Genomic DNA, 21831 nt, shown 5'->3' with positions numbered 1-21831 from the left:
ACTAAGTCTTTACATTTCTCAGGAGATTTCAGCATCCCTCTGTCTTTATCAGGACCTGAGCCAGTGCAGATACAGTACCGCCTCCACCTGTCTCACCAACGGCAGAGTCCAGACAGTGAGGAGGGTCTAGGTGAGTAACATGCTATCATTCACTTTGAAAAGTAAGACTTATCTATACCACTGTGATTAAATCAGACCCACAGTGTATACATGTTCATACTGCTGATTTTTACTAATGAATATACCACTGCTATATTGTGTATTTTTCAGTATATCCGTATTTGTTGGTTATATAGTCTGTGTAGATTGATTTCTTATCACACCTCTAGTTGTTTGCCCTTTTCCTTGCATTTATATCTCATAATATTCATACTGTATGTATTTTTTCATATTCATATCTATCCTCACAATTTATTATACACACACACACACACACACACACACAACACAGCTCTAACATGTTTGAATATAAAGAACTTGTATGGTCAAAACAAATTGTCCTATCACATGTTTGTCTGTATCAGGACCAGAAGTCCAGTCTAATCACCACCAGTGATGGACCAGCACCTGCCTTTTCTTCTGCTTCTGGCCTCATCAATCAACCACATTACATCAACACCTTGAGGTATGATCGCTGCACATGACAGATTTTGTCTATACTGTGATCTTTTGCACATCTTGCCCAGCAGGAGTTTTGTCATTCTAAAACACTTTTGTACATAGTTGTGTAGTATTTCATTTATTTTATGTATGTATATTTGAATGTTGAAGTATTTTTATTTCCTGTGAATACATCAATTGGATACTACACCAAGCCAAATATCTTGTAAGTGAAAACTTACCTGGAAATAAACCTTATTTTCTGAGTCTGCCTTTGTGACGTCGTCATCCTGTCCTCATGCTGCTATAGCCTGCCAAGGACCACCCCTGTGTCCTGCAGTGTGCCCTTGCCCCTTTCACACCTGAATTTGAATTCTACTTGTAACCTCAGTGTCACACACTTGCATGAATTCTGAGCACCACGTTTTACAGTTTTGTGCTTTGTATGTGTACACAGACATTGACAGAAGCATTCCTCTTTCAATGTCTTTGTTGCCTCACCACTGTGTTTTTATGTATATGAATCTCTGCAACAAATTCTTCACATGTACATGTATCATTTGTTCAGATTTATTCATCAAGTCTTGTTTTTATTACAGTATATGCTAAATGAGGTTTAAATGGATGATTGATTCATCTTTTATCTTCTGAAGTCCTTAGAATGCTTCAGAAACATTTCATAGTCAAAAGAGGAGCTGCTTGACATGTCCTTATTTTTCCTTTTGTGTTTTCATAGGGATGGCAGAATCCACCTCAGGCCAGAACCACGCCTTGCCCAGCAAGAAATGGTAAGTCATGCGCATGACTCGACCCCATACATATAGGCTCAAATTAGGGTCAAAATGACTGAGCTTGTAAAGTGACCTTCACAATTCCAATGTTTGTAGTTGTAAATCAACCTTTGTAAACCTGTAAAATAAATCTGCAGGAGAAATTCAAGTTTCTGCTTGTGAAACAGTTGCGCTTGTGTCGAAGAGATTTGTATTTGTTGAAAGTCTGAATCAAAACTCAACAATGATCAGTGTTGATGTTGAACAAAGACACTAAAAGAAGAAATGGATTTGTTAACATCTGTGTCGTGATACAGAGAAGAGAACTGTAAAACTCGGGTCAGAAGTTCCCACAGTGACACTGACGTGACAAGGATCAAAATTCATACTTGTCAGTGTCACACTGGGAATGTTGCACACTGAGTTTTACAGTTGTCTGCTCTTTATCTCTGTACACAGACGTCCACAAAAGCATTTCTTCTTTCCCTGTGTCTTTGTTGAACCTCACCACTGATCGTTAGTTCAGTTTTGATTCACACTGTCTTAACAAATACAAATCTCTTTGCCACAAGCACAATTTGTTTTCACATGCACAAACTTGAATTTCTCCTGCAGATTTATTTTCCAGGTTTACAAAGGTTGATTTACAACTACAAATATTGGAATTATTTGTAAACATCACTTTATAAGCTCAAAATGATGCTGAACCGGGGGCTGAGTCTGGGTTTTCGTTAGCATTAGCATTTTTATTTTTTATTTTTTTTTTGAATTTCTTTATTGGTGAAAAACAGACAAACAGAACAGGGGTTGGGGGGCTAGCATGCTAGCATTAGCAGCTAGCATTAGCTTTTCTTTTTCTTATGGGTGAAAAAATGGACAAACTGAACAGAGGGGGTGGGGGGACTAGTTTGCTAGCATTTGTATTAGCACTGATCATCAGGATTAGCTTCTTTTTTTATAATGACATGCTAACAAGGATATACTATAAATAAATGATGATAATGGCGGCAATATACGTGTGTGTGTGTGTACAGCATATAGACCTCCCCATTTTCATTTGCTCTAGCATTAGTAGCTTGCTTGCTGGAGTTTTTTATTGACTGAATTTGACAAGTGGGGGGGCTAGTTTGCTATCATTAGCATTAGCTTTCTTTTCTCTTGTTTATTGTTGCAAAAAGCAGGGACAAATAGAAGGTGACACGGGTGGGGGGGGTAGCTTGCTAGCATTAGCAGCTAGCTTTCTGGTTTCTGGTGCTTTTTTTTTTTTTTTTTTTTTTTTTTTTTTAAAAACCTTTATTGGTGAGAAACAGGGACAAACACAACATAGGGGTTGGGGTTAGCATTATCAGCTAGCATTAGCTTTTCTTTTTTCTGTATGCTAAATTCACACACAAATATTAACATACATTTGATCTATTTTATTTTATTTTTTTCCCCCCCTTTCTTCCTCCCCCAGGTGACAAAGAAGCTCGCTGGTGCTGCTTCTGAAACGGTTGCCTGGGTTACCATTCTTGGTGTGTTGGTTTTCCAGGATGGTGGCTGGATTGATGACGCTGCATCTTAGAGGTGGACCCCTGGAGGTGCCCGTTGTTCTCCTTGTGTTTCCTCCAGGGCTCTGATTACTAGAACAAACACATGACATTTCATTCACTGAGGACTCTAAATTGTCCATAGGTTTGAATGTATAGGTGTGTGTGTGATTGTGATTGTGATTGTGTGTTGTGTGATAAACCATTTCACAGTTCATTTGTCATTTTACAGACTTTTGTTCACAATTTAAAAAAAACAGGAAATTACTGTTAGAAAACGTAGTTATTTTCCGTAAAACTAGGAATTTTTTTTAGTGTACTGATAAGCTGTGGGATGGATACTGTATATGCTTATGTAAGATTTGTCTACAATATAAGTATAAATGTATGTATTTGTATAAGCTAGTTATATGTCATTATATGAAATCGTTCCAATTTCTTATCTATAAATTTTTACATAGGCTATATGTACATATAAAATAATCATGTATATTTCATATATGGAAGTTCAATATATGTACATATATTTGCATATGGGACATGTTCTTGACATGTTATGGGACATGTTATCTCTAGTTGCTGGGTGAAGGAATTTTACTCCTTCACAATTTCTTCTTATTTTTAGGCCTCACTAACACTCCAGTTCCCGTCAGGACATCACATGCTGAAAAAATGGTTCACTGTTGAGCTTTTATTACGACTGTTGGTGTCTGTGGAGCCACCACTATCCTCTGTTGCTGGGGTACCGGAGGTCTTAGAGATAAGGATGCAGGAAGAAGCAGAAACTGAGAGAGAACTGCCCAAACACAGTTCAGGGAAAAGATAAGACAGATGTAATATTAATTAGGTAAGAGCATGTGATAATGGTCAGATTTTAGTGTCCAATAGAATCCTCACACATGTAGGTTTAGGCATAGTTTAGCCTTATTTGGTTTGGGTACGGAGGAGTGTTGCAACCATGTGATAGGAATATATAGACCCTGTAGGACCAGGCATCTTCAGTCAGACTGGTGGAGACTGGTGGACTGCTGAGTCTCTGCTCCAGATTACAATAAATCCTCCTGCCTGAGACGTGTGAACTCCTGCTGATCGTCTCTCTCTCCAGCTCACAAGATTTCAACCACATGCAGCATCAAAGTGTGTGTTATTTACCCTTTAATTCCAGTTTAGTGTGTCATGGCTACGAAAACATTACCTTTTTTTTTTTTTTCAACAATGGTCTCTCATTATTTTATATTTTTCAGCACAAGACAGAGCATATTAAATACAACATATGGGAAAATATAAGAGAAGATGTTTATATATCTGTGTGTGTGTAAAAGTCGTAAGCCAGGAGCACTCACAGTAAAATAAATGAATAATGTTGCCTGTTTCACCTACTGGCTGACTTGTGTAACTTCTTTTGCTGACTTCAGCGGGGGAGATTTGAAACATTTCCACAGATTTGATTGCTCTGGGAACTTTGTTCTCTGAGGTCCAGATTATTTTAAGGCAGAAAAAAAAGTCAGCTGTGAAAAGACTTCCAGCAACTGCAGTGCTTGGACCTCAAACTGCATCTGAAAACATCTCTTAAAGCATTTTTCCTATGGGGCTATTTAATCAGAGTGCCTCTGGTGTACTTATAACCTGGATTATACTTGACGGCCCAAGGTAGAAGGAAAAAAAAGAAAAAAGAAAAAGGAACTTAAGGAGTCACAAAAGGGCCAGAGGAGGCTTCACAGCCTGCAGATGAATCTTTATCATTGGAGCTGTGATTGGTGCTGGGAGGGAAATTGCCCCAGGACAGTCTGGAGGATCCAGCTACTGTTCATTTAAATTCCACCGACAGAATCTTCCTATTGTAGTTGGTGCAAATCTCATGTCCCATGTAAATCCACCCAGTAAAAAAGCCACATGTTCCATAGTGCATGAAGTCGTAAAGCGGTTCATTTCATTACATGAGATATATCTAATTAATGCCAGATTAGTTGGGTGCTACAAAATATATTAATGACTCCAGCATTTCTCAGCAGAGGGACTATATTAAAAAAATTTACATTCCCATTTCTGGCAAATTTCCACCATCCCTCCTGTTTGTCATCCAGGGTGTCAGCAGCTGGATTACACACAAACCCCTTCAGCGACAAGACAAGATGACGTGTGCTGTTTAGTCGAGCCAAAACGTTTATTACACACCATCGCAGGAGACATGCACTTGCAGCACTTCACAGTGCACTATCCCAACTGTAGCTCTCATTTTGAAAACACATACAAACCATGAAATAATTTAAAACGAAACACATATTAAAAAAGGGTTACACTTGTTTTGTTTTTTTTTTTTATACATGTTCATAATACTGCTTCATAAAATGTATCACAGAAATTAGCTTTTGACACAGAGCAAACCATAGGAACCAACTCAGGTATTACACTGACACTGTGCTTGTTGATAGTTAGAGGATAAACTGTGAACCAGTGACATCCGAGAGCGAATGTCACAGAGAGGACAAGCGTTGGAGAAAAGAGTCTGTTCAGGGAGGAGGAGAAGGAGAAGGAAGAGGAGGAGGAAGAGGACGAGGGTGGGTCTATATCTCTCCCTCTCTGATGTAAAACAATCCAAGAGTGCTGAATGGCAGAGAGGTCAACTGCTAGGCGTAGAAGGTTTCCACTTTCACTGCCTGACAGAACATTGTCATGGAGAAGACCAGGCCCAGGATCTGCACAAACATAAGAAACAAATCAGGCGTTAATGCCTTTACATGTCCATGTGTAAAGCCACAGCGAAATGAACAAGGAAGTCTTCTGTCTGTTTGGCTCATTCTCTGGATCATAATGTCCACCTGTGTGACAATAACTGCCAAAAAGATTAACTTTCTCACAGTGTTATGTTCACATCTCATTACATTTATATCTTGGATAATAACAAGAGGAGCATCTGCGCACTCCAGTCTGTGCAATATTCATCTATTAAATATTACACAGATTGGAGAGTGTGGATGCTTTTCTTTTTATTATTACCATTATGTTGTATCTTTGCTCTTTCCTTTATTGGACCCAGTTTCAACTTAAAATTCAAAACACACAACAACAAATTCTAAACCTATTCTCCCCGTTAGCTGGTAACTGTAAGAAATTGGATCCTGCATGAACAAGATTTTCTGCCAGAGTTGCCAAACAGTTTCTGTGTTTGTGATAACTGGTTTGAGTGTGGCTCAGTTGGGTAAAAGGTTGTGCTATGTTCTTATATTTACTAATACTGATTTGTTAACATTTGACTCAATGTGACAACAGTTGCTGCTTATGTTAAAAGGTATATCAAATTTGATCAAGCCACACACACAGTCCTGATGAAGTAAGTTAGCTTGAGTAAATACTCAATAAATATTTTAATTTAATACATTTTATATTATGCTCATTTATTCAAATATTTAATGTTATGTCTGTCGGCTTTTAATGACATTAAGATGTTAAAAATTTGTATATAACAAGATTTAAAATTTTCATTTAAAAGAATATGTAACTTCTCCGCATTAAAATGTCTTAAAAATGAATAAAGCTATGTTATATATTTTGTTAAGTTGTGTTACATTATCCCAAATGTTCCCAGCAATGTTCAAACCTAAATATGTAACTTTAATCAAGGTAATGGTCAGTTTTCCCTTTGCGCATGTGTCAGTGTCTGCCACAAGTGTCAAAATTGGCTTATTATCCAGTTTTTTTTTACAACACACTTTTAGTTTTTGGTAGTTTTTAACTATATACTTTTACCAGATGAAGGATTTTATCCAGTGGACTTCTGGATCTTAAGTTATCAGAGAAACTGTGGTTCTTATCATGAAACTGTTTTATTTAGTATTTTTTTTTACAAGATTTAATCTGTTTGTTTTTGAGAGGAGGAGACCTTTGCAGATGATTTGGTAATTTTCTTTAAAATAGTGGAGTAATGGCGTCCTGAGCAGATAACGAAGCCACACCCACTTTGTGTGTGTTGTTCTGTTTTGCGCGCGCATGTTAGTGCACATGAGTTGCTCCTGCTAAATCATTGGCTCTCCTGACATTTAGAAACACACAGAGACCTCCCACTCATAAGATGACGCGGTGACAAGCAAGATCACACCAGAAGTCGTGATGTATCATCACATTCATTTCATCATTTTCATCATTCATCTGGCTGGTCAACACAAATAATTCCGTGACGGGACTGTTGCTAAGCAACACATAAACATTTTCCTGACCGGCACACTAGCTTTGCTACACTGTGTACACATTACCTTTGGTGTGTCCTAAATAGGTAATGACCGTTAATGTAACGCAAATGAACGGTTGAACACCCGTAAAGCGGAGTGATACATGTTGTACTCATCAAATCAAATGACTTGGTCAGAACTAACTTCTGTAAAGTACAGTATGCAGCGGTCAGGTGGAAACGACCCTACACAATTTCTTCCAAGGAAAAAACGCGGTTTTCCGCCTAAAATGGGGTTCGACAAAGAAGGAAATAAGACGCAGAGCACCGGGGGACTGGGCATGGGGACTACCAGATCAAATCCCGCTCTGCCGGTCGACCTTCCAAACATCCACGAAGTTTATTAACGTGTTTACCGGCTCCTGGTGTCATTCCTGATGCCGGGCGTGAAGGCCAAGGCTGAGTGTCTCTCCCAGTCGGACCGTGGAGCCAATACTGCTCGTTTTACCAAGATGGAAAACTCAGCTGGACTCAGAACTGACTTTTCTTCACATCCATGTGAGTACCTTGATGGCTACATGTCTGTTTTCATTAGTGATCGGCTAAAGGAGGCATGCTAACGTTAGCTAACTTGCTGTTGTTGTGGCTACTGATGTTGTGAATTTGTTCGGCAAATGTTGCTATCGCTAGCTGGCTAGCTGTTAGCATTGCTGTGGAGCATATCGCGGCGATGCTAGCCTGGGCTAATTGTTGTGGCTGTGTTGTTATTTTCGTGGTTCTCTTGTACATAGATTAACTTTATACAGTTGTGCTTTGTTGTGTGTGTTTAAGGGCCGCTTTCACTGGGTTTCGTTACACCTTGCTGACAACAAGAAGGGGTGGGGGTTACGGCCAACGATACCTTTGTTTTGGTCTGAGATGCCGGTGGTCTAGTGAGTAATTTAGTGGCAGTAATGGAGTACTGCAGGAACATACTGTTTACCTGGGCTATCAAATGGCCCGTTTTACAGTTTGTTCAGTCGGTCTATCATAAGATTTAAACACATAAAAGACATAATAAGCACAAATTAGGCAGTAAATAAAAATGGTGCAGGAGCTTTTTCTGAAGGAGAAAGTTATGTCTCTTCTCACGGCAAATTTGCGAAGTGGGCATGTACAGTATCCGTGTGTAACTGAATTATAAGACCACTAGGGTTCAAACTCTTTGGACTTTTGAAGCCTAAAAATGTCGTAATGAATCTTCATCATCAGTCCTATTTTTATCCAGTTTACTGTGTCACACTTAATGGCTACTGTTACTAGCACATTCCCAAAGACCTTCCACTGTTATTCCCATGATGAAAATGATGGCCACAGCTGGGTCTTGTGAGAAATTGTGACACTTCTTTCAAAATCTTAATTTTTGTCCACAACTAGGATGAGTTTCTTCACCATTAATTGGAGGATATCAGAAAACAACTATAAAAAAAACAACTGTAATAAATTGTTGTTTATCTGCTTTTGTGTGTATAAAGTAAAATAAAAGTGAAACAATATTTTTTATAACATTGAGCTGTTGTCCAGTATTATTTTGAATGATCATCACTAAATGTTTGTATATTTTCATAGACAGTCATTTTCCATGTATTTGGGGTTCCTCTCGCTTTATAGTTTTTGACAAAATATTGACAAAATGAGAAGTCAGACAGTTTAAAAGCTGCTAATTGTAGGAAAAGTGAATACAGAGAGGGTCTGCCAAAAGACAAAAAAAAAGAACCTGGAAACCAAAGGGTTAATGCATATAACCAAATATTGATTCAACTTTTCATGTACGAAAGAAAGAATATTATTTCTTCTTTCACAAATTTCAAAAACATGCTTTAATTTGTCATCCTTGCCGGAACATAAAGCATAATCGTGCTATTCTTTGTATTGTATAATGCAGTGAGTGAGCTGGAAAAATCACAGATACTTGAGATAAGTCTGGTCGTGATTACATCTTCCTTCTGGTTTTCATGTTGCTGCATGTAGGATTTTCAAACAGGGCCTTGAGAATCTTAACGGGTGACTAAAAAGGAGCCTGCAGCATCACAGGAGCCTCGTGTGATCGATGTTTTCAAGAACAGCATATTTCTCCCCTCAGATTGTCGAAGCACATCACGTACCACTTGGCTGGAGAGGACATAAAAGAATTTTATGGAAAGTAAAACCCGTCTACGTGGTCTTCAGTGGTAACACAAGAGGTTTATACAAGCTCCTGCTGTCCATAGAAAGCCTACGCTCAGTGCTCAATGCAAAATACACTGGAAGTATTAGGTTTATTTATCGCCAAGTAAGAGCCTCCGTCTGAGACTGTGGATATCAAGAACTGAGTTAATGACTGCAGAAAAAAAATAATTCACACAACTTAGATGCTGTAATTACCTGAGTAAGTGCTGTGCATAGAGCAAAGATCCAGAGTGCCACCAGGTTCTCATTAAGCCAGTCCTTTACCCGCTCGTAGCACGGCTGTGGAGACACACACACAGAATGAGCAAACATTAGCAGACAAATGTAAACTCACCACTTTGATGTCCAGTGTTATATACAATAGAAAGATGTACAATTTACAGTGAGTCTCTTCCTTTAGTAAAAAAACTAGAAAATGTCCCCTGTGGCAACAACCTTATCTCCTCCTCCTCCTCCTCCTCTGACCTAATATTCTTTGGGAAAAGTTTTCCCAGAATTGAAGTAAGTCCCCGCCGTCCTTGTTTCCCTTCAGCTGTACAAACAGGAGAAATGTGAATACCAGAACAGCACATGCACCGGAGGCATCATTTAGACATGAGAATAGGCTGAATTTTTCATGTCTGACATTGTTTGAATACATTCTGAAGGCAACTCAATAAAAAAAGAAAAAAGAAAATTCTCCACCCGCTTACTTCTTCCTCGTTTTTTTTTTTTTTTTTTTATGTCACTAGCACATTTTCACCACCTACAGTACATTTCAAAATCTCCTTTGAAACTCTGGAAAATGCCCCTGAGCCCAGCAGTGCCCAGCAGACAGAGAGAAAAGAGAGATAATTATTATTAATAGGGGGAAGAGAGCAATGTCCTTCTGGGACTAGGGTGTAAGCAAATAATAAAAAGGAAATGAATCCTGAAAGCAAAGAAAGTAGCTTTCAAAGAACAGCTGAATGCTGACATTAAAAGTGATAGGAGTCACATTTGGCATGTTGTTCCTCCACCTCATACATTTGAAAGATATGTGTGCCAAATTGTGTGTTTGATTGTGTTAGTTACATTTGAGAAAAGACTGTCTGACACACTGTAGTACAGGGAGAGGTGCTATCATAACAGGCTACACTGCTGCTATAATTAAATTATTCATTTCTGCAGACATGCCTTCCCGATTGTGCTATTTTTTAAATCTCCTTACATCAAGAAGCTGAGTCAGAGCCAGGGAAACCAAACACGCTCCACTCTGTATTTCACCGCTGCTCGGAACGTCAGGAAACCCAAAAATATATTTTCTTTAGCACAAGGTGAAATAATTCTAGGCTGGATCAATATGGAAAGTCATGCTGTAAGCCAAATTTAGGACGGCTTTGGTGTTATTTATCAAACTGCTGCCCAAAGGCAACCCTCCTGGCCCACAGAGCTGCATCTGAAAATATATAAATTCAGATTGTTCTTGTTTGACGTCCACTGCAAACTCTCAGAAGACCAGGAGAAACAAATAAACTGCTCAGCCACTTGCAGCACAGGGATGGTGCTATATTAACAACAAAGTAGTTCTGTGCAACAAAATAATGAAATCTTAAAGTGGTTATAATTATATTATACAGTAAACATACTGTATGCTGTTTGAACAGTCATTTTTATAGTGATGGTCTCTTTGTTTCCATCCACAGGCTAAACTGCATTTACAGTAGTGCACTCATGGCCTTCAAACATTTGCAGGCTTTCAAACTGTGAGTGCATTTGTGTGTGTTGTATTTGTCTGTGTCATTTAGTGCTTGTTTCTGTTCATAAGACCATGAAGAGTTCTTTTTTTTCTGACACAGTTCCTGAGTCCATGAACACTCGGCCGTCAATGACATGAGCCTTGAGAATCTAAATCAAATGTCAAGGATCAGGCTTTATTCCACTTCTCTTCATTACAAAACTGTATAGTGAAAAGCAACATATGAGGAAATTATACGATTTGGATGTAGTCTATATAATGAAAGTCGTGACATAATTGCTGAAAATAACTCTAGTGAGGTGCTGCAAAGATATTGCACAGCACCAAGATCACAGACCTTCCCATTTATTCAACTGCGACATTGTTTATGCGTGGGTGGGCGGAGTGAATCTTCTTGTTACTATCATAGACTGTAAATAAAGATGGACGTGAGGTCACCCAAAGGTTTTTCTGAAGAGTGGTTTTGACGTCAGAGTGAGCTGTTGCCATCTTGGCGGTGCCTGACTCCGCCCTCTTACTCTCGGCTAATCCAACAATGGATGAAGAGGTGGGGCATGTGTGGAGCTGAGACTTCGGTGCATGCCAATTGGTGGTAACCACCTGTCACTCAAAGAGGCCACGCCCTCGATTATACATAACTTTAGCCTTATTGAAATGTAAACAGGTGAGTTATATAAACAGGTGTCATGAAGGAGGAAATTAGCTCTAGAGACCAAAACAGTTTCTGTACCAGGCTGTAAACATGTTGATTTCTGCTGTAAAGTTGGACATTTTAACATGGGAGTCTATGGGGACTGACTCACTGTTGGAGCCAGACTCTAGTGGTCATTAGAGGAACTGCAGCTTTTGGCACTTAAGTGTTCATGTTCCAGCCCCAGAGTTTGCTGCTTTGGTACTACAAACTAAATCTCAGCATGGTGGTTCTTTGATTATGTTGACCAACCAAACGGGAACCTGAACCCAAAGAAATCTGATACAGGTCACTAGAGAGTGGAAAAGAAGCTGAATTAGCTAAGTAGCTACTTAACATTAATTCCATCCATCCAATGACGGTCTGATAAACATTCACGAGAGTTGAAATGCTTTTCTTTCAATTGAATTTGGGTAAAGCGTTGAAATGCATGTTAAAATTAGGTTCCCCTCTATGTTTTCATTGTCATTGGAAGATTGTCCTGGAGGCTGTTAACATTTGAATATCAATATTAATTCACCCTGTGTTTACTTTCTTCACTGACAGACGAAAATGAGAAGACTGTGTCAATCAAAGCACAACTTTGGGAGGAGCAGCGATGCGTGACAAGATGGAGAGAGAGAGAGAAAGAGGGTGATGGAGATGAGAGAGGAAGAGCAGGTACGCAAAAAAATTGGAAATCTAAGTAAGATGAAATATCTTCAATTAAGGCAATGCATGCTCGTTTTTATTTCCGCTTCCCAGACAGTTTTTATGTTGGAGAATTTCACTTGTTTCAAGCTTATTTAAATTTTAAGCCTATTTTAAGTAATATTTCCCCCATTTCATCACTTCTTTTTTCTTGTTTTCTTGTTTTTGAGAGCTTAGTTTTAAAGTGTTCACAACAGGATTAGCATTATGTCTCTAACAAAACTAAATGACCTGATCACATTCAAACAATGAGCATCTTATTACCACAGAGATACATGTTCTTTGGTAATTACAATGGAAGCTTTCAGCACAAACCTATATGTTATTATTGTATAAATACATTATTGTTTAAAACACATTTTGCTTATGTTCATCTACTGTTTGAGACACACTCCCATAATTGAATGGTTTTAAAGTTATTCTTATCTAATTCTTGCCCTCCAAACATCTTGAAATGCACATAGATAGGTAGATCAGGGAAATCTACATTTTTCAGAGAGCATGCCCTTGAGCTCCCTAGCAAGCCCAGGTTTTGAATTATTTCCTGGTGTTTCTAAAACCCTGCATATGGACATGAACAACATAAACCTGCCGGTGTCTTTGAATGGCTTAATATACTTTTTTTTGTTGCTTTGAGCCCAAAAGAGAAACGTCTGGATCAAACCGGCCGTTACTAAAATACTATAGGTATTGTGAGGTATACAAGTGAAAGCAAGTACAGAGGACATATTTAAAAATGAAGGCATTACTGGAAGAGAGAACTGCTGTGCTTCAATGTGAACTACAGGAACCGAATCCTTGATCTGCAGGACAAACATTAATCAAAATACAAAACGAGCCAGATTAATTTTGTTGTCAAAACGTCTGTCACACTAGAAAGGCTGAGGGAATTTGGAGGTCTACGTGAAGGCCAACAAGCTGTCACCTGAAGGAGGTAATGCATAATTTTGAAAATTCTTTCAATGATTTTTGTGAAAGCTGGTCTCAGGAAAAAGTAATGAAAGGACATTTTAAAAGGTTATGTCTTTCATTCCTAAAATTGAAAAAATTGAAAACGGCTGCAGCTTGACCACAGCCTGGCCTTTCCACTGCTGAGGGGACAAATTAAATCCAGTCGTAAACAATTGGAGTAAGAGGATTGTAGTGTATTTAGAGATGAAAGGCTGACCCTGATGCCATCATATTTAAGATCTGGCCTTTGCAAGTTTTTACTGACGATTTGCTTTATTTACTAAACTGAAGAGTGAGATTCGGTGTACGTGTGCTGTCAAATGAGGCTCACACTGATAGAAATAACTCGGGTTTCATACGGTTTTAAACACAAAATTTTAGTCATCCAACAAGGTAGGAGTGACATTAATGCCACACTTGATGTGGAGCTTTATAATCTGTGACTGTTTCTACAGGCAACATCTGGCATGTTCGATATGATTTTTGAAATGGGCCCATTTACCATTTTGCTGCAACAACCTAATAACATCAGAGGCTACACAGAAATCTTCATTACGGTTCATCAGCTTCACTTGTTATGATGCGCACTGACTGCTGTGGCACTGCCGGGGGACAGAAGTAAACTACTCATTGTGTTAAGTGGCCCCCAACATTTGTTAGTCCTTTACGATAACAATGTGTCGACCTCAAAACCGCTATTTAATTTCACCACTCCTCCCATCACATTTTATTTTTATCTTTCATGCTGGTGCCTCCAAATAATATGGCAATTATCAGCTTTTGCAGTTGGCAGAGCTGATCAGCAGCTGTTGTGTAGGTCTGCTGAGTTACACCAGAATTTAAATATTAAACAAGCAGAAAAGGCATCTCTGCAGGGCTTTTATAATGATCCAGGGTGAAATATTATTTTATTTACATGCACTGTAAACATCATACAGGAACGCATCTGTTTTCTCCGTCAATCTAGAAATTTAGTTAATTTCAAGTTAATTCAAAATTTTCAGATTACTTCAGATGTTTAAACAGTCCAAGTTCTTCTAATTTGAAGTCTTTTGACTTGAAATGAGGAGGTGAAAACTTGCTGTGTAATATACAGTATGTTAAATTAAGTTGTGGCTGTTTCGTTTTAAAATAATAAGCACAGTATTGAATTAAGTCCCTACCCAGTGCATTAAAAAACTAACAATAATTTAACAAGGTCACTGGGAGCAGCCTTGCACCTCAAATAGAAGATGCTTAAGTGAATTTTATTCCAATATTTAATGTCCTTGAGACCAAAGACCAAAAGTAAAACCCTGAGGGATCCCACAGGAAACAGTGGATTGAGGATGAGACCATAGCCACCAGTGCAGGTGTCTCTGACTGAAAGACTGACTCTGAAACACCCGCCCCACGTTTCAGCATGACAGCGGTGTGGTCTACTTTGTCAAAGGGTGATTGAAACGCTGGAGGAAGTTCGCGATTTGATGCATCAGCTGCCAAGAGGAGGACATTAGTTAAGATGGCTGATTCTGTCAGATGGAGCTCAGCCTCTGAAACCAGACTGGAATTTCCAAAGATGGTTCTGAAGCTGGAGAGACAGCAGTGCAATAAAAACCGTTTTCTCCAGGAGACACGGGAAGAAAGGGAATTTTGAAGAGGGAGTCTCTTGTTGTTCAGGACTGAGAAAAGAAAAGTAGGGGCTGTACTATTGTACTTGAAAGAAAGAGGTCAGTTGCCAGATTTCCCGCTCAAGCTTCATTTAACGTGTGAAGGAACAAATCGTGTTAATGACGAGTCTATAGTGTGTTAGTGTCAAGAAAACAGGTGGGCGGCTTCATGTGTGTTAATGATACTGTAGTAAGGAGTTTTCCAGGGTGATGAATAGGTCACAAGTAGGTGGAGTCATTTAAGTTCTGAATGAGTGTGTGATTAATACCATCTGTCCCTACATTTTATATCAACACACCCGTTATGTTACATGTGCGTGTGCGTGTCCACCCCAGTGTTACATACTCATTAAGACAAAGCTGCCAAAATGATGCAGCTTGTACTGCTTTTCTCTTTTGACGGATGCAGATCCTCTGCACACCGTGTTCACCTTTTTCACCCGCACGTTTACACTCACAGACATGCAACCGCTTTTAGCAGATCGGGGCCGTTTTCCGACATGACACTAAGTGCCAACCCCCTTTTCATCTGGTTTGGCAGCAGCAAAGACGTGTAACTTGTTGGCTTTACCCTAAGTCTAGGTGGCCTATTAGTAGTCTAAGAGATGTGAAGAGACTTGAAGAGGTGCACCACAGGTGTAACACCTCTAAGCCTCACTTGTTTGGTTTTTTTTTTTTTTACCTCCTGCTTTCTTAAGCTAACATAACAATTCAAAACAGCAACTCTGCACTTTGCACCACCGCTGTGAATTAAAAATACAACACCGATTATACATTAGTAACACCAGCAGTCAAGGCTCTCAGGACAGTAGTGATTAATTCAGTATCAGTAATTATGAATACAAATCTGTCAGATTTGTAAGGCAAGTTGTTTTTTTAATAGGTAACTGGCTACTTTAACAAAGTCTTTGTTGAGTATTGTAGCTGAAGGATTTGAGGTCAAGTGAGGAACTGCCTTTACCTCACAATTACCTCATCTTGACTTGACAATTTGCATTTAAATGAAGTATGACCAACACTGAGCCGACCTCACTCGACTCGCATCTTCTCTTCTTTGTTTTTCCATTTTTGAATCTGCACCTGAGATGATATTGGTAGACCTTAACCGAAATAGAGAATGAACTTAACATTATGTTTAATTATGTGCTACAAAATATGTACTAAATGATATGTACCACATAATGTGAGTGTCTTTGTGCCCTCACTTCCCAACTCATTGACCGACTGCTCGCTGCTCCCCACCCATCTGATTTACTGTTTACAAAAAAATAAAATCAGTGGCAGATTTACCTCTCACACAATGTGGGAGACAAAGGGAGGATTCTTATTTTTAGCAGACAGCTGTCAAATTAGCTGGGTGATATGTCACTAGCAGATTCATTAAGCTAATGTTAGCTCCACAACATGTCTCAACAGTAGTGTCTGAAAACCAATCGACTTGACAGTTGTTCATAAAAAGGTACTTAACAATCAATGTGATCACTTACATGATATGATGCTAAACGACAGGCTAAATCTATGTGTCCCCGTTTAAAAAAAATATTGCACATGCGCCAGATAATAATGGAAATAAAGAAACAGCAACAATAAATAGCATTAAAAATAATAAAAATGAATAAAATAAAAATAATAACTCCAGTATTAAAAGAATAGGGACAAACTATAAGATCAGACTGTTGGTTCCTGCTAACATAACCCAATCTGGTATTAGCTTATACTTGGACAAGGAAGATTGGTTGTCTTGTTTTGCATCTGGTTTTTTGTCCATTGATTAAAAATATCTGATTAATTCAAATATTGTAGGAATCCTTTGATTGTCCTGCCAGAACTTACCGCCGTCCACCATGTTCCTGGGTTGTCCAGGCCACAGTTGTCGCTGTACTCCAGGCAGCAGGAGTCTGGCACACGGGTGGTGTTGTAAACCTCAAACCAGTCTGTGTGGTTGGTGACTCCACAGCAGCGAAACTGCGCCAGAGGAAAACAATGCGTCAAGAGAGTCTGATCTGTTATTATTGTCCCAGCTGAAATCCTGATGCATGATAACAAATAAACATCCTTCTCTTATGGAAGCGATTCACCGGCCAAAATAATTCATATGTGCTGAACTGAGAAAACACTCCATCTCGCTGATATTGAGCTACAGCCCCTTTTGTATAGGCTACAATCCACATCTCATTTGTCTCACTGCCCCTAAAATTATTTTCTAACTCTCCTGCTTCGTTTTTATCTACATCTCCTCCCTTTGTGATTGGAATAGATTTTTGATAAGGGATCGTGGCTTTCCCCACAATTCAATTCATCAGTTGTATTTCATGGAAAGATAAAGTGCCCCTGATGTTTTGTTCATTCAGTGGACTTTAATTCCACACAGGAACAATGCTGCCTGTGCCGCTCCCCACACCACACTGCGTGCCCAGAATCGGGGATTGTGTATTAATTCAAAACTTGCTCATCACTTAAAACAGTGGATCAAATTTATGTGCAATTTATCATGAAGTACAGAAATATTCAAATGACCAGAAATCGTCCGAAGCAGCCTATAGTTTTAAAGTTGCACAGTCAGAAATATTCAAATGTTAGCACCTCAGAAAGTTAACAACCAGTCGGGCGTGTGACCATTACTGATTTATTGCACTGACATTTGGCGCCTTGTTGAATGTTTTTACAGCTTCTTCTCATGTATGTAGATCCTCTCCTATTCCATAAGAAGCCATTAATAATATTCAGGGTGAACTTTGCTACGAGGACATCTGCTGTATTATCTATTCAGTGACTCAGCATGTATGAAGGAGGCTTGGGAGGCAGAACAGTGACAGAATGAGAGCTGCCTTTTAATGGTCTTCATCTCAGCCAGACTCAGACTTTATGGAGCCCCATACATTCACACGGCACCGCTGATCTGACAAGGAGAAAGGTGCACATTCACGCTGGCACACAAGAACATTTTTTAAAACGGTGGCTCATCCAGGCAGATTCTCCTCGTGGTATCATCCAGTACGCAAGAAAAAAAACTAAAAAAACAAGTCTGCACATTAACACCCACACATGCCGACACACGCACACATTTGCATATATTATTCGCATAGCAGTGTCATCATTTTTATGCCTTTTTCAGTCGCATACAACACGGCCACACATTCACGCCATATGCCTTCCAGACACTAGATGTATGCATGCAAACAGACGAGAGCCAAACATTCAGCTTGTACCGCACATTTGCTAATGGAACAAAACGACGAGCCGTAACGCTGGAACTGTGACGTGAAAAAGGTCCAAAGAGCCCCGAAGTCTCCGATCTATCATTTGATGCCTCCCAAAGGCGTTCGCCAGCAGCGGCATCCGTCCTCTGCAATCCTTAATTCCAAATCTCTGCTTCTCACATTGTGTTTCCTTTGCAGCGGAATTCAAAGAAAAATATACAGTATATAAATAATACAAAGGAAAAAGAACATCAAAGTGAGAGCTGGAAACAAAGATTACCTCAGAGAGTCTATGGTGTTTGCATTAATCTCTCTGACAGCGTTTTACCACAGCATTTAAACTAGAGAGGCTTTGCGTGTTTGTCGGTAGAGGCCTTTCAGACTGATGCCATTTTGCTCTGGATTGCCAGTAGTTTTCTTTTTTTATCAGCCTGATTGTAAATGTCCAGATTCCATTAACTACAAAAAGGATTGCTGTGTTTTATTCACATTTTACACGGAACGGAAAAAATGTAAAATCAAATGGCCCTTTTGACTACTCCCTTTTAATTTAATGCGATTACAACGCGACAAAATGGTGAAACCTTGCCAATAGCAAAAGTAAGCACTGTCGCAATGAATAATGCAGTCGTAACGTCATGTATCTCAGCTTGTGACAAGGTATTTTGCATGACTTGACTTGCTAAATGGCATTGAAGTTAATATTGAATGGGCTGCGGTGCTCACAACAGACTCATGACTTCAACAAACTGTGACTGAGAGAAACAAAAAAGTTCTGGACTTTGCATCGTAAACATCCCCCCCCCCCTTCCTGTGATGTCACGTCTTACATCAGTTTGTACTATCATCCAGGCGTTGGTCAAACCCACGTTGCCCTCTGTGCCGAAGAGCTGGAGCCCCTTCTTCAGATCCCTCTGGGCGTAGTGATCAATCTGAGGAAATGGGACAGGAAAGATGATTTAATGAATTAAATTGATTAATCTTAGGTTTACATGTTGATCAGCTGGGCAGCGCATCTCTCTGTAAATAATAACCATAGTACAAATAGCATTATTATATATTTGAAAATGGTCTACATGGGTCCAGGGAGATGAGGACCGGCCCTGCCCTTCTGTATCATTTTATTTACCCGGTGTGTTTTATTATTCAGTTGAGAGGGGACGTTCAGTGTCATTAAAAACAGACACGTTTTCCTGTCTACGGCAAAAATGTTCCGAATATCTAAAGATATATTGTGGAAGATTGCTGTATTAGAGAAGCACACTGTATTCACAAAAGAAAAGAAATTTCAGAGCCTTTATCTCATCATCATGAGAAAAGGTTAAGGTGGTGATCAATCATTGCCATTTGAGAAGACAGAGGGATTATGGCCCTACCTCATTTAATTTACCTTTTATTTCCTTTTTGGTTTGAGACAGTTGGAGATATTAATGTCACTGAGTAATGTGGATGGTATTATCACGATGAGAAGGTTTTTTTTTTGTCTCTCCTTTATATCTACATGATGAATATGAGCTAAAATAGTTATATAAATATGTGGGTCTTATTTTTCAAAGTATTTCAGGAAACTTTTACAAGAAACAGGAAGTATAAAGTCACCGGGGATCCAGTGAGTTACACACAATTTATTGTAGCTTAGCTGGACTAGCTTCTAACAGTTCTTCTTGCTGTGTACCACTGGATGTAGTGAACACTGAATCACTGAAGCACTTTGATACTGAAGAAATCTTAAAAACCTGATGATTCTCAGGTGAGTTCTGAAGTGTTCCAGTTCCTGTCCCATTAGTTGAAATCAGCGGTTCACAAGACCTATCACTGTGATAAGCCAATGACAGGAACTTTTACATCATCGCCGCCAGTCTGATTGCGCGCTAAAATATTAAATCCATGGCAGAAAGTGGAGAATCAAAATGTATAGCTGGTTAAAGAGTCAAGAGACAGACGCTGAATCGACAAGAGATTTCTCCCTCTTCAAACAAAAGAGAAAAATTGAGCTTCCCCTGCTTTCGGTTCAACCCTGAATGTTCGATCTTTATCATTAAAATAAAAAGCGAACGTATTATTTGGCCTCCATATTGTTACAGGGTCGGATGTGGGGCGCCAACTTCTTTGCCTTGAGTTGGAAAAGGTTGGGAACCACTGGTGTAAAATATGTTGTAATGATGAGATAGTTTTCTCATCATTACGAGATCAGGATCTTGTTATTATCAGGTTGTTTCTTGTAATTATGAGATAGTAAGTCATAATTATGAGATAAGTTCGGCAATTTTTTTTGTTTGAGAATGCAGTGCACTTCTGTAGTTGCATGTTAGCACACTAGTTTCCATGGCAGGCCAGTAGTTTACATAGTGGAGTTTCAAGGTCGTGTGGTGGACCACATGACATCCTAAACACAAGGTTTTATGGGTAGAAGAAAGTAGACACTGAAACCTGGCTGCAGCAGTAAATGCACTGAGAGACACTGCGGCCTGTACTGTTGTTCAATCCACTTTGCTGAATTTAAAGTTACTGATTTTGCTTTGACTGAACCAACACACTGCAGGACGATGAGCGACTGAGCTGCTGTCCTATAAACAGGCCACATGCAGATCCATGTGGGTTTAGTTCAGAAGCTCTGCTTCAGCACCGTCAACCTAAACAAACAAGATAAAAACATTTAACAAAATCAGCTTTTCCCGTAAGCTTCGAGTCAAAGAAACAGTCACAATGATAAACAGGCTTAAATTCACTGAACCCCTCTGCAGTTAATGAATCTAAAATATAATCATTTAAAATTAACGGCACAGTCGGAGAGCATGGGCGATATATACGAACAGTAAACAAAACTCCAAACCCACACGCACACTCACAAGCCAGTCATCCTTGTTTACACAGTCAGACGGTCAATCTCATCAGACATCAATCACATTGATCCCCACTGACCTTGCTCTCTCCTACACTGCAGCCTTTTAGCCTGTGGAGTGCTGCAGGCACCAAACACCTTGTTAAATCTGCCTTCATACACTCTTCATACACATTGACTGTGGAAAATGGGTTTCTGCATACATTTAGTGATGATTCTTAACGTTGCATTAAATGTATTAGAGGATGAAGAGGTGAAGTTGTTACCTGACAAAGTCTTCCAACAAATTTCGATCAATGTAATCGGACATTCCCGTGAGACAAAGTTCAGTTAAGCTAGGCAGCAAAATGTGTGATTAGTTTGGTTTAACACACCACTTCCTGGACTGTTATTGGTCTTTACTTCAAATTTGTAATGTAGAAACATAGTGGATATATTCTGGAAACATCGGCTTTCTCTTTAACTACCCACTTAAATGAGTTTCTGGATAAAGTTGTGTTAAAGTAAGTTGTGGAGTTTCTGGTCACCATTAGAACCCTGTTTTGTATGGATGTCATACACATGCATGAGCACATAGCAGTGTAATACGAATGCATGCCAAAGGTTACACAATATTCCCCTAATAGACAGCTGGACATGGCAACTTGCCAATAATTGTAGCAAAGCACCAGCAGAGGTGAGGAAGAAAAGAAAATGGATGTAAACAACCCAGGATTAAGAATATTCTCTGCAGATAATAAATGTAGTGCATCTGATCACGACCCAGCCAGTGATCATGTTTGCCATTGCAGCGTAATTGGAAAAACAATTCGATAGGTT

General features: G+C 39.2%; 1 protein-coding gene across 5 annotated transcripts in view; it reads right to left on the bottom strand.

Annotated features, from left to right (window-relative positions):
* Positions 1 to 4980: 4980 nt before the first annotated feature.
* tspan4 (tetraspanin 4) overlaps positions 4981 to 21831 on the bottom strand; it is a 130518-nt gene continuing 113667 nt past the window's right edge. For 2 of the 5 annotated variants that reach the window (XM_022750613.1, XM_022750633.1), the window contains exons 5-8: positions 19001 to 19102; positions 16804 to 16935; positions 9468 to 9551; positions 4984 to 5595 (exon numbers count right to left, since the gene is read on the bottom strand). In XM_022750613.1, coding sequence (XP_022606334.1) covers positions 5527 to 5595; positions 9468 to 9551; positions 16804 to 16935; positions 19001 to 19102 — 387 coding nt within the window. In that variant the 3' untranslated portion in view covers positions 4984 to 5526. Of the gene's footprint in view, positions 5596 to 9467; positions 9552 to 16803; positions 16936 to 19000; positions 19103 to 21831 lie in introns of all 5 variants that reach the window. The other 3 variants (XM_022750597.1, XM_022750605.1, XM_022750622.1) reach the window with 3 other exon arrangements.

Source organism: Seriola dumerili, unplaced genomic scaffold (assembly GCF_002260705.1).
Source record: "Seriola dumerili isolate Sdu_G_001 unplaced genomic scaffold, Sdu_1.0 BDQW01000012.1, whole genome shotgun sequence".
NCBI classification, from domain to species: Eukaryota; Metazoa; Chordata; class Actinopteri; order Carangiformes; family Carangidae; genus Seriola; species Seriola dumerili.
The sequence above is the reverse complement of the archived record's forward strand: the minus strand, read 5'-3'. Positions and strand labels throughout refer to the sequence as shown.